The sequence below is a fragment of the Salvelinus fontinalis genome, chromosome 3 (genome assembly GCF_029448725.1).
Source record: "Salvelinus fontinalis isolate EN_2023a chromosome 3, ASM2944872v1, whole genome shotgun sequence".
NCBI lineage: Eukaryota > Metazoa > Chordata > Actinopteri > Salmoniformes > Salmonidae > Salvelinus > Salvelinus fontinalis.
The window spans coordinates 26,541,126-26,553,780 of NC_074667.1; the positions used below are offsets into that span (position 1 = coordinate 26,541,126).

A 12,655-nucleotide genomic window follows, 5' to 3' on the forward strand; every position below is an offset into this window, starting at 1 on the left:
TACATAACTGTTTTCTGAAGTCCTATTAAAGGACATTTAGCACAATAACAACACAATTCAAATAGAGGACATGATTGTTTAAGCCAATTAACTTTTGAGGCTTTTATTTGTTATCCAATGAAAAACAAAATCACCTATTATGTACAATGTCATTTATAAAATAAGTAGTGGTCATTGTCATAACAAAAAAATGGAACGGAGTATACTTTTCTGGTTGTAACAGCTTTCCACAGATTTAGTAGATACAGCACCTTAATTGGAATGATCACACGGGACCCACGCTAGTTTTAGTTTTCTGTTGCAAAACATTTTGCTATGGTGTGCACTTATGAATACGACCCTGGGACTATCTCCCTAGCTCTCTTTTAGCCTCTTTATCATCATGTCAACTGATTTTTATCATGGAACCAATAATGGTGCCTGTAGGACAATAAATACTTTGAATGTGCATATACTGTACTAGAAGCTCAACTCAAACCTATTCAAGGGTTCTCCTTGCCTTTAAAGAGCAAACTTATTTTAGAGTTGCTTTCTATTGAACGGGATGTTAACAAAAGCATCGTAATGGAAGCAACTCCGCCGGGGTGACTAGGGGGGTAATTTATCATATCAAAGCAACCTTTGCCCTATTATCCCAGAGGACTACTTTCCTTGTATCTGAATTGCATAACACTCCTCCGCTTCCATGCAAACACAACCCTGTATTGCTCTTCTTTCCCACAATGGTTCTTCTCCACTCACTCCAGTTTGCTGAGAAAGTCTAACAGTGATTGGTGGAACTCCCAAGGTTTATCCATGTAGCAGGCAGGGCGTGCACCCATCCATTTTCAGGACTGAGTGGTGTATGAGCTGCATGAGGTTCTTGTGGGACTGGGCCCCCAGGTTGGTGTCCAGTGCTCCAAACACAGAGTATGAGTCTGCATAGGGAAATAGAAGAAAGCAGGGATCACAATACAATATACTAGTGGAGGGCTGAAAAATGCAGGTAACCTTCCCAACATTTTCCCGAAATCCCAGTTGGAAGATTCCTGGAATCAGGATGGAATAAGTAGGAAATCCGGGAATCATCCAACCGAATTTTACAACCTTGCATTACTGTTTTGTTGTACATTTATGAACAGTAGTACTTCTTAGACTAGAGTAAAAAAAGAGAGATTTAATTGACACATCAATATCATAAAACAAAGAGGGCGTGCTGTTCTCAACAGATAAAAACAGACTGTCATTGTGCCAATGCATTACAGATACTCGTAGCTTCATTCTGCAACCTAGTGGTCATTTTGCATGGATGCACAACATAAACAGGTCAGTTATACAGTGGGGTGCAAAATGATTGGATCCCTTGAAACAGATGAGCAAAAAAATACTATAAAATAAATACAAATACTGAGCTATATTGTGTGTAAAAACATGTTTTATATTATAATATTTTATACTAATACAGTTGCGAAGATATAGATTTTGTTTAACAAGTAATACAAAATAAAAACATTTTAAAGATAGGGGGCAAAGTTATTTGATCCCGTTTTCAATACTCCAGCACCCTCCCTTGCGAGAATAACAACGCCGAGCCTTTTTCTAAAATGTTTTATGATTGGAGAACATATGGAGAGGGATCTTAGACCATTCTTCCATACAGAATCTTTCCAGATCCTTGATATCCTTTGTCTGCGGTTATGGACTGCCCTCTTCAATTCAATCCACCGGAAAATACCTCGTCATTCCGACTGCAAAATATGGTGGTCGATCTTTGAAATGATGTCACCAGCAGAATCTGAGATATATTTCGTTTTATTGGTTGAGGATGTGCATCGATTTCTCAATTGTCTGAAAAGCAGCAAATCAGCTAGAGGTATTCTCACAAGGGGAGGGTGTGGGAGTATTGAAAACGGGAGATCCAATCATTTTGACCACTATCTTTTTTAAAGATTTTATTTTATTATGCGTTAAACAAAATCACTTTCTCTGAGCAATTGTATAAAATATCAGTTTTAATTGTTTGTCTGCATACAATATAGCTCAGTATTTGTATTATTTATTTCATACAGTCTTTTTTGCTCATCTTGATCAAGGGATCCAATCATTTTGGACTCCATTGTATAACTTTCTTTTCTTAACTTTTTTTGCATATCCTTAGCAGAAAAATATCAAATCTTAATTACTGACAGAGGTGCTCTGTATATCAATTTCATTCTGAATAGAGTTAAAACGCACAAACTCAGACTGTGATTGAGCGTAGTAAACCCAGCCAAAGATAATCTTAAACCAATCAAGGACTTGCACTAATCCAAGACGACAATATCCTGTTATTGGTGCATTTCTCTGTGCCCAAGACCATTATGTCAGATTCTAACTGGTTAAGAGCGACTATGTAGCCTAACCATTACAAAGTCAATCAAATACAACTATGTATTTATGCTTCATCATTGCCATCTTTCCTACAGCATTTTCATGCTGCTTCTGCTGCTACTACTAGTAGCATCACACTGGAAACTGGCTGGGTCTCAAGCCCCAAAATAGCTTATCTAGTTCCTCCCACAATTTACTCCAATTCTTTGCATTATTGAGGTTTATTTTTGTATTGGTTCACTTTATGCCATTTTTGCTAGTGAAAAACTTAGAATTCCAGATACTCATTGAGTTGTAATGGACCCACTCTCAGGCCTGTAAAGCTCCTATATCACCCACCGAGGCATCCAGCATTACAGTTCTCGCCTGGATGCCCTGGTACTGCTGAGGGGTGTAGTTGCGGGCTCCTACAGGGTCTATGGGGATGAAGCCGTGGAGCTGGGCACCGTGTTTCGTGAGGAAGGGGATTGAGCAGTGGCCGGTCATAGATGGGCTCAGCAGCACTGTTGTCCGGACGCCCAGCGCCTCCATAAACCTCCCTAGGAGGTCCACCCGGTGCTGATCCGTCTTCAGAGCATCCGAGTCTGGAGAGTTCCCAAATCCTGGAGGGAGGGAGGGAAGGATTTAGAGAAAAAGGGAGAGCGAGAGAGGAGAAGAGAAACCAACTGATAAAGCACTATAAAAAGTGTGAATAAGCATCTGTGGAATTCAATGAGAACCCATGATTCTAACTGGCTATCAGAGGAGGCTAGTGGGACTGACTCTGCCATCAGCATGACGCAACAGGAACCGTGATTTGTCGGACCAGGCAATGTTTTTCCACTCCTCAATTGTCCAGTGTTGGTGATTGCGTGCCCACTGGAGTCGATTCTTCTTGTTTTTAGCTGATAGGAGTGGAACCCGGTGTGGTCGTCTGCTGCAATAGCCCATTCGTGACAAAGATCGAAGAGTTGGGCGTTCCGAAATTGCAGTTCTGCACACCACTGTTGCGACATTATGTCTGTTTGTGGCCCGCCTGTTAGCTTGCACGATTCTTTCCATTCTCTTTTGACCTCTCTCATCAACGAGCTGTTTTTGCCCACAGGACAGCCACTGAATGGATGTTTTTTGTTTGTCGCACCATTCTCTGTAAACCTTAGATACTGTCGTGTGTGAAAACACCAGGAGGGCGGCCGTTTCTGAGATACTGGATCGACGACCGTACCACACACACAGTCTCTTAGGTCAATTGGTTTGCCCAGTCTAACATTCAATCATACAGTAAGTGAATGCCTCGATGCCTGCCTGCCTACTTAATATAGCGCGCCACGGCCCATGCGACTCACTGTCTGTAGGAGCGATCTATTTTTGTGAATGTGGTAGTGTAATAAACTGGCCAGGGAGTATATGTGATGAGTCAAAAGAGTTAGTGCAAAAGGGATAAATGCAGATAGTCCGGGTAGCTATTGGTTAACTATTTAACTAACTAATCAGCAGTCTTGGGGGTAGAAGCTGTTCAGAGTCCTGTTGGTTCTAGACTTGGTGCATCGATAACATTCATCGGTAGCTGGAGTCTTTGACAATGTTGCGGTCCTTCCTCTGACACCACCTGGTATAGAGGTCCTGGATGGCAGGGAGCTCGGCCCCAGTGATGTACTGGGCCTTACGCACTACCATCTGTAGCGCTTTGCGGTCGGATACCAAGCAGTTGCCATGCCTAGCGGTGATTCAGCCAGTCAAGATGCTCTCAATGGTGCAGCTGTATCATCTTTGTAGGATCTGAGGGGCCAGCTGAGGGGGAAGAGGTGTTGTCATGCCTTCTTCACGACTGTGTGTGTGGACCATGATAATTCCTTAGTGATGTGGACACTGAGGAAATTCAAGCTCTCAACCTGCTCCACTACAGCCCCATCAATGTATGTGGGGGAGTGCTCGGCCTCCGTTTCCTGTAGTCCACGATCAGCTCCTTTGTCTTGCTGACGTTGAGGGAGAGGCGGTTGTCCTGGCACCACACTGCCAGGTCACTGACCTCCTCCCTATAGGTTGTCTCATCGTCATTGGTGATCAGGCCAACCACCGTCGTGTCGCCAGCAAACGTAATGATGGTGTTAGAGCCACGCATTTGTGGGTGAACAGGTGGTAGAGGAAGGGACTAAGCACGCACCCGGAGGGGGCCCCTCAACACCTGGGGGTGGCTCGTCAGGAAGTTCAGGATCTAGTTGTAGAGGGAGGTGTTCAGTCCCAGGGTCCTGAGCTTAGTGATGAGCTTTGAGGGTTCTATGGTGTTCAAAGCTGTAGTCAATGAACAGCATTCCCACGTAGGTGTTCCTCTTGTCCAGGTGGGAGACGGCAGTGTAAATTGCAATATAGATTGTGTCATATGTGGATCTGTTGGGGCGGTATGCAAATTGGACTGGTTCCAGGGTGTTTGGAATGATGCCGTTAATGTGAGCCCTGACCAGCCGTTCAAAGCATTTCATGGCTACAAATGAAACAAGTGACACAAGTAATTTTTCCAATAATTTTTTACAGACTATTTCACTTATAATTCAATGTATCACAATTCCAGTGAGTCAGAAGTTTAAATACACTAAGTTGACTGTGCCTTTAAACAGCTTGGAAAATTCCAGAAAATGATGTTGTGGCTTTAGAAGCTTCTGATAGGTTAATTGACATTGGAGTGGCCATCACAAAGCCCTGACCTCAATCTTATAGAATATTTGTGGGCAGAACTGAAAAAGCTTGTGCAAGCAAGAAGGCCTATGAACCTGACTCGGTTACACCAGCTCTGTCAGGGGGAATGGGCCAAAATTCACCCAACTTATTGTAGGAAGCTTGTGGAAGGCTACCCAAAACATTTGACCCATGTTAAACAATTTAAAGGCAATGCTACCAAATACTAATTGAGTGTATGTAAACTTCTGACTCACTGGGAATGTGATGAAATAAATCATTCTCTCTACTCTTATTCTGACATTTCACATTCTGAAAATAAAGTGGTGATCCTAAGACAGGGAATTGTTACTATGATTAAATGTCAGGAATTGTGAAACTGAGTTTAAATGTATTTGGCTAAGGTGCATGTGAACTTCCGACTTCAACTCTATATTGGTCCAGGCAATATACACTGCTCAAAAAAATAAAGGGAACACTTAAACAACACAATGTAACTCCAAGTCAATCACACTTCTGTGAAATCAAACTGTCCACTTAGGAAGCAACACTGATTGACAATACATTTCACATGCTGTTGTGCAAATGGAATAGACAAAAGATGGAAATTATAGGCAATTAGCAAGACACCCCCCAAAACAGGAGTGATTCTGCAGGTGGTGTCCACAGACCACTTCTCAGTTCCTATGCTTCCTGGCTGATGTTTTGGTCACTTTTGAATGCTGGCGGTGCTTTCACTCTAGTGGTAGCATGAGACGGAGTCTACAACCCACACAAGTGGCTCAGGTAGTGCAGTTCATCCAGGATGGCACATCAATGCGAACTGTGGCAAAAAGGTTTGCTGTGTCTGTCAGCGTAGTGTCCAGAGCATGCAGGCGCTACCAGGAGACAGGCCAGTACATCAGGAGACGTGGAGGAGGCCGTAGGAGGGCAACAACCCAGCAGCAGGACCGCTACCTCCGCCTTTGTGCAAGGAGGTGCACTGCCAGCGCCCTGCAAAATGACCTCCAGCAGGCCACAAATGTGCATGTGTCTGCTCAAACGGTCAGAAACAGACTCCATGAGGGTGGTATGAGGGCCCGACGTCCACAGGTGGGGGTTGTGCTTACAGCCCAACACCGTGCAGGACGTTTGGCATTTGCCAGAGAACACCAAGATTGGCAAATTCGCCACTGGCGCCCTGTGCTCTTCACAGATGAAAGCAGGTTCACACTGAGCACATGAGCACATGTGCACACTCATGGCTTTCTCTCAACCAGCTTCATGAGGTAGTCACCTGGAATACATTGCAATTAACAGATGTCCCTTAAAAGTTAATTTGTGGAATTTCTTTCCTTAATGCGTTTGAGCCAATCAGTTGTGTTGTGACAAGGTAGGGGTGGTATACAGACGATAGCCCTATTTTGTAAAATACCAAGTCCATATTATGGCAAGAATAATCAAAGAGAAACGACAGTCAATCATTACTCATTACTCAAATTCAAGAATTTTTAAAGTTTCTTCACGTGCAGTGGCAAAAACCATCAAGCACTATGATGAAACTGGCAATCATGAGGACAACCACAGGAATGGAAGACCCAGAGATACCTCTGCTGCAGAGGATAAGTTCATTAGAGTTACCAGCCTCAGAAATTGCAGCCCAAATAAATGCTTTACAAGTTCAAGTAACATCAACTTTTCAGAGGAGACTGTGTGAATCAGGCCTTCATGGTTAAATTGCTGCAAATAAACCTCTACTAAAGAACACCAATAATAAGAAGAGACTTGCTTGGACCAAGAAACACGAGCAATGGACATTAGACCGGTGTAAATTTGTCCTTTGGTCTGGAGTCCAAATTGGAGATATTTGGTTCCAACTGCCGTATCTTTGTGAGATGCGGTGTTGGTGAACGGATGATCTCCGCATGTGTATTTCCCACCGTGAAGCATGGAGGAGGAGGTGTTATGGTGTGGGGGTGCTTTGCTGGTGACATTGTCTGTGATTTATTTCGAATTTAAGGCACACTAAACCAGCATGGCTACCACAGCATTCTGCAGTGATACGCCATTCCATCTGGTTTGGGCTTAGTCCCGCTATCATTAGTTTTTCAGCAGAACAATGACCCAACACACCTCAAGGCTTTGTAATGGCTATTTTGCCAAGAAGGAGAGTGATAGATTGCTGCATCAGATGACCTGGCCTCCACAATCCCCCGACCTCAACCAAATAGAGATGGTTTGGGCTGAGTCAGACCGCAGAGTGAGAGGAAAAGCAGCCAACAAGTGCTCAGCATGTATGTAAACTCCTTCAAGACTGTTGGAAAAGCATTCCAGGTGAAGCTGGTTGAGAGGATGACTGCGTTGCACACTCTTGGCATTAAGGCAAATGGTGGCTATTTGAAGAATCTCAAATATAAAATTAATTTGATTTGTTTAACACTTTTTTTGGTTACTACATGATTCCATGTGTCTACAATGTGGAAAATAGTAAAAATAAAGAAAAAACATTGAATGAGTAGGTGTTCTAAAACTTTTGCCCGGTAGTGTATACCAAAATATGATTACGTTCTGATCATTTGAACATGTATTCACATGACTTGATTCATGAAATGTGTAATAAAATAATAATGAAACAGTAATCCCATGTGCCTAAAGTAAACGAAATATAGTACAATATCAAAAACGCACATTGTAGACAAACGTGTCCCGAAGATTCTGCTGTTTGCAGAAGCAGATATATAAAGTGTTTCGAATAAATAATTCCGAAAAGGAATTATTATTCTGCATTTTTTTTCGTTCCAAATCAAATCAGGGTACATTTAAAAAATATATCAAATTTAATATAGCTGAGTAACAGTTAATTATTAACAATGACATATACGAGATCTATTGATGAGAATGTTGTTTTATATCGATCAAGTCCAGCAATTACACTTGTTTCTAATCGAACACATTTGTGGGCTGCACGACAACATGGCGGGGTAGCTACTGCAGATAGCAAACGGAGTGACTCGATGTTGTTTTAGGTTTGTATCTGGTACATTAGTGAATTTATTAGCTATCGTGCGCTCAGGCTCTCTGCGGAAGTTTTGGTATTTTAATAGATAGTAGTTACTCACCTTGAAAGTAGTCTAGTTGGATTGAAAACTGAAAAAATTGTTCGTTTTTTTAAAGGCAACATCCGCGAAGTTTAGCCACAGCTAGATAACAATACAAATAACATGTAAGTTAAGTCAAACCAAATAATGTAGTTAATTTGGCCATGATAACATTTGAGATCTAGCCGGACGACACACACTACAATATTTCCCGCTGCGCTGTCGTTCGTTAACTAGCTACCTCAAGTACATTCGAACGTATACATCAAATTGTATGCGTTTACGGCTTGACAGACATGGTAGTAGCAGGTGAACGTTGAACTTTTGCTTAACACATATCCAGATGATGCTGCGTAGCATTTTGCACAATAACACTGTCGGTATGATCGAGGCGATACACTGTCATTGCGCTAAATGGTATGCAGCATCTGGATATGTGTGCGCAACAAAAGTTCAACGCTACCATTTCTGTCAAGCCGTCTACGCATACAATTTGATGTATACGTTCGATAAATCCAACATATGTACCAAAACGAAAAATGCTGTTGGTGTGATCGTGGCGTTCAGCTTCATTGTGTTTTGGTACACCAGAAGTACATTAATTTCCAATGGAATGCTGCGTTGCAGTTGCAGTTTATTCTGTGTGGTGCATACAAGTTGGATTTATCAAAAGTATGCGTAGACGGCTTTACAGAAACGGTAGCAGAAGGTGAATGTTGAACTTTTGTTGCACACACATCCAGATGATGTGGCGTACCATTTTGCGCAATTACACTCTAGGTGTTATGGAGGCGTAGCGTTTGGCTGGAGCAAGGAGTCCGAGTACCAGGCAATTTGAGATCCCCGAACACTTGCATTCTGCGTTATCTAACATCTTTAAAGAGATAGTTGTTTGTAGAATTATTTTGTGTGTGTGTATGTGCGCTCAGGATAAGACGATAACATGGAGTCCATTGATTTGGAGAGGGAGGACCCTCCTAGCTCACTATCTGGATATGCCAATGGCGAGATCATGACCTTGGAGATCTCAGACGTCTCTCCAGACTTGCTTGTTCTCGAGGTAAAGGACAGCAACCTACCTGAAAGTATCCATGGCAGCCTGGACATGGAGATGAATGCTGACTTTCATGAGGATGAGGATGATGGGCATGGTAAGAGAAGACGGCAAGGCTATTGGTATGTGGGTTAGGCTAACTTGCGATTAACTGGGTTATTAACTGTTATAGAAATACATACAAGGTCAAAAGCATTTAAACGTTGTCCTTGTTGCTTCTGTCTTTTGTAAAGGTTTTGCAAATGTGGAACTCCAGTTCTTTCCCTGTGATGCCTGCGAAGCCTCCTTCACTAGCGAACCGGAGCTGGAGCAGCACTTGATAAGCTCTCACTCAATATGTGATGTAGCAAGTGAGCGAGGAAGACAGAAGGCCAAGGCAATGGAAACAGAAGGTGTCTCACCCCTGCACACCTGCATGACTTGTGGGAAGGTGTTCAAATATCTAACTTCATTCCGAAAACATGAGGAAACTCATATCAAAGCCCTGTACACCTGCAAGACTTGTGGGAAGGAGTTTAAATATCTAACTTCATTTACAAAGCACCAGGACACTCACGTTGTACCAAGAACGAGAGGAAGAAGAAAGGGTAAGTCGATCAAAGCAGTTGGCCTAAGTGTCAATAAGAAAATGAAAGGCCTTCACACCTGCAAGCACTGTGGTAAGGAGTTCAAATATGTAACTTCTTTCATAAAGCACGAGAAGACTCACAGGATCACGATAACCAAAAGAAGCCAAAGAAAACAGAAACTTTCAACTTCCAAGATTATTATACGTCTTGAAGGCAATAGGACAGATGCCACAGAAACTCATGTAAGGGCCAACAAGAAAAATAGGAAGAACAGCGAAGATACTAAGGATCAGAAGGATCAGGATGCATGCATTTTAATATCTTCTGCAGTACAGCAAACGCCTGACACTAAACGTTCTCCTCCATTTCCTTGTCTGGATTGTGGGAAGATTTTTAAGTTTTTCAAATCTTACCAAAAACACCAGAAAAGACATGCTTGGGCACAGGGCAAAAGTGAAGTAGTGCCTCCTAAACAGAAGCACGGACCAGAAGCGAAAGAAAATATTAGATGTCCGGTTTGTGGTAGAGCATTCAACAAGCAAACAACTCGCACCAAGCACCAGAACATTTATCATCTGAAAAATAACTTGCATAAAAACAGAAATGCTTTAACGTGCTGTGAATGTGACCGCCATTTTGAAAAGGCAGATCTTTTCCAAAAGCATAAGTGTTTCCACCTGCGTAAGCATGTAAAGGCTTTCATAGAGGCAGGTAGGGTGAGCCAAGATGGGGATGTTTTCTATTGTCAACTCTGTGTCCTACACCTCACCAGTGGACTGGAGTTTGAGAATCATGCCAGGGACATACACCCGGACCAGTACCGCAAAATCCTTAAAGCGGTTGGCAATATCATTAAAGACACCTTGAAAGGCTTGCAGACACGAAGGGTTGACAATCAGTCGTCAAGTCAGGAGGAACCTGAAATAGACTTTAACAGTGTAGGAGAGACGGAGGAAGATGGATCGAGACAATTCATTTGCAAGAATTGTGGGGAATACTTCATATATCGCGTTTCGTTTACATTTTGCGGGAAGTGTTTAAAGGATCGCAAAGACCGCAGGAAAGCATCCAAGGTGTACCACTGCGAGGAATGTGGCCAACACTTTGGCCGAAAGGATCACCTGAAGCGCCACAGCTATTCTCATTCTGGCAGTTCCTTTGTCTGTTCCGATTGTGGTGTTAAATTCAGGGATCCGGGAGAGTTGCGTACACACGAAAAGACTCATCAGGTGAGAAACCACGCCTGCCAGCAGTGTGGGAAGCGGTTTGAACAAGAAGAGGAACTGATGTTGCATCGTGAAGTTGCTCATCCAGAACCAGGCGGTTATACATGCCACCGGTGCGGCAAGACATTTAGTACAGTGAAAAATCTGGGAAAACACAGAATGATCCATTCCAATAAAACTCCCCATGTCTGTTCAAATTGCGGTACGAAGTTCAAGAGGCGAGAGCACCTGAGGCGGCATGAGAGCCTGCACACCAATGAGAAACCTCACCTTTGTCATTGTTGTGGGGATACATTCGGGCGGAAGGAGGACCTTAACACCCACCTCGGTAAAATGCACATCATATCAAGACATTTTCTTTGTAAAGCTTGTGGGACAAGTTTCAAGGACCGTAACGCTCTCAGGAGACATAGGTATCACGCTCACACTAAGGCTGGCAAGGTGTTCCAATGTGAGGCATGTGGCCTAAGCTTCGGTCGGGCGGATCATCTGAAGCGCCACCAGCACACACATTCCACTGAAAGACCCTTCTCATGCTCAATGTGTTACAAAGTATTCCACCGGGCGGACAACCTCAAGAAGCATGAAAGAAATCACAGGAACAAGTGGTTGGAATACCTGAACACTCACCGCCACAAAACGGCCAAGCAGGAGAGCAGATTTTCTGAGAGCTCCAAGTGGAAACTGCGTCGATCTGAAGCATCTGCCCTACTAAAGCTCATCCAGAGTCACTCCAAGCAGCAGCAACATACCTGCTACGTTTGTAAAAAGACTTTCAGAGGAATTTACTATCTAAAGAGGCATCGTCTACTACACTGCTGTGTACCAAAAAATTATGGATTCATTCCGATATGGAACTGTTAAATAACCTACTTTGGGGTTGATAACCTGACAGATTTAGAAGTGAAACTTCATTTTATTTTGTAGAACTCGTTGGTGTGTTTTTGTATATAGGGAGCTGTAGAGCTGGGACGATAAACTGAAAATGATCGACACTGACCACACCGATCGCTTATCGCATGCATTTAGCTGATATCGTTCTTTAAGATAAGTAGCCTATACTAGAGAAATGTGACATTTGAAATTAAATGCGTTTGCTAAAATGGGTGATTGTTAATGGGACAATTGATGGTTACAACCATCAAACTAGTAGTACTAAACGATCATTAAAAAAAAAAAACGGTGGTGCACATCGTTATAAACTTGTCGTGCGATTTTATCGTTATTGCATCAATTCAGGCAATTTATCGTGATATGGATTTTTTTTGTCCATATCGCCCAGCTCTAGTGAGCTATGGCTTGCTGTATCTTGTATTGTCATGCATTTTCACAATGAAAATTATAACATCAAAAATATTTATTTTGTTATCTTGTTTCCTATATTATATACCCCCCCCCCCCCCCCCCATTCATATCTCCAAATATCCTTCAACATACTGGTGTTGTAGCAGTTAGGAAGCTTGCATGCATACTTTGTAGTATAGTTCTTACTCTTTTGTATTACTTTAAAAGTGAACAATGAAACACATGTCAATTACATACAAAAAAATATGGTGTAATAAAGAGGAATCCCTATCCTTTCTGTTCCAAAGTGTCCACATGGTGGAGATCACGGAGCATTGTTGTGGCCCATGCTTCTATATTAAGGAAACATTAGTCTATGATGGTATTGTGTTCATCCCTCACCATCCACAGATCTGGCATGTCATATCTTTGTTTTTCCCCTCT

The 12,655-nt window shown here is 42.6% G+C and overlaps 2 protein-coding genes across 3 annotated transcripts; one reads left to right on the plus strand and one right to left on the minus strand.

The window, feature by feature from the left end:
• Nucleotides 1-74: 74 nt before the first annotated feature.
• LOC129835241 (protein ABHD14A-like) lies at nucleotides 75-8,935 on the minus strand. The gene is made up of 3 exons (XM_055900776.1): nucleotides 8,905-8,935; nucleotides 2,689-2,951; nucleotides 75-917 (listed from the first exon to the last, which is right to left on the minus strand). The coding sequence occupies exons 1-3, from the start codon at nucleotides 8,933-8,935 to the stop codon at nucleotides 828-830; spliced, it is 384 nt and encodes a 127-aa protein (XP_055756751.1). The 3' UTR covers nucleotides 75-827.
• On the plus strand, nucleotides 7,912-12,281 carry LOC129842140 (zinc finger protein 93-like). 2 transcript variants are annotated; one of them, XM_055910551.1, is made up of 3 exons: nucleotides 7,912-8,006; nucleotides 9,008-9,229; nucleotides 9,366-12,281. In XM_055910551.1, the coding sequence occupies exons 2-3, from the start codon at nucleotides 9,022-9,024 to the stop codon at nucleotides 11,789-11,791; spliced, it is 2,634 nt and encodes an 877-aa protein (XP_055766526.1). In that variant the 5' UTR covers nucleotides 7,912-8,006; nucleotides 9,008-9,021; the 3' UTR covers nucleotides 11,792-12,281. The 2 variants fall into 2 exon arrangements, with proteins under 2 accessions (XP_055766526.1, XP_055766536.1); XM_055910561.1 differs by having other exon boundaries at nucleotides 7,922-9,229.
• Nucleotides 12,282-12,655: the final 374 nt, after the last annotated feature.

Coding starts and splice junctions, on each gene's coding strand:
- LOC129842140 (XM_055910551.1), top strand. CDS start 9,022: ATGGAGTCCATTGATTTGGAGAGGGAGGACCCTCCTAGCTCACTATCT. Junction 9,230..9,365: donor GGATGAGGATGATGGGCATG/GTAAGAGAAGAC, acceptor TCTTTTGTAAAG/GTTTTGCAAATGTGGAACTC.
- LOC129835241 (XM_055900776.1), bottom strand. CDS start 8,935: ATGCAAGTGTTCGGGGATCTCAAATTGCCTG. Junction 2,952..8,904: donor CGGGGATCTCAAATTGCCTG/GTACTCGGACTC, acceptor CCCTCCCTCCAG/GATTTGGGAACTCTCCAGAC. Junction 918..2,688: donor CTGTAATGCTGGATGCCTCG/GTGGGTGATATA, acceptor TTCCCTATGCAG/ACTCATACTCTGTGTTTGGA.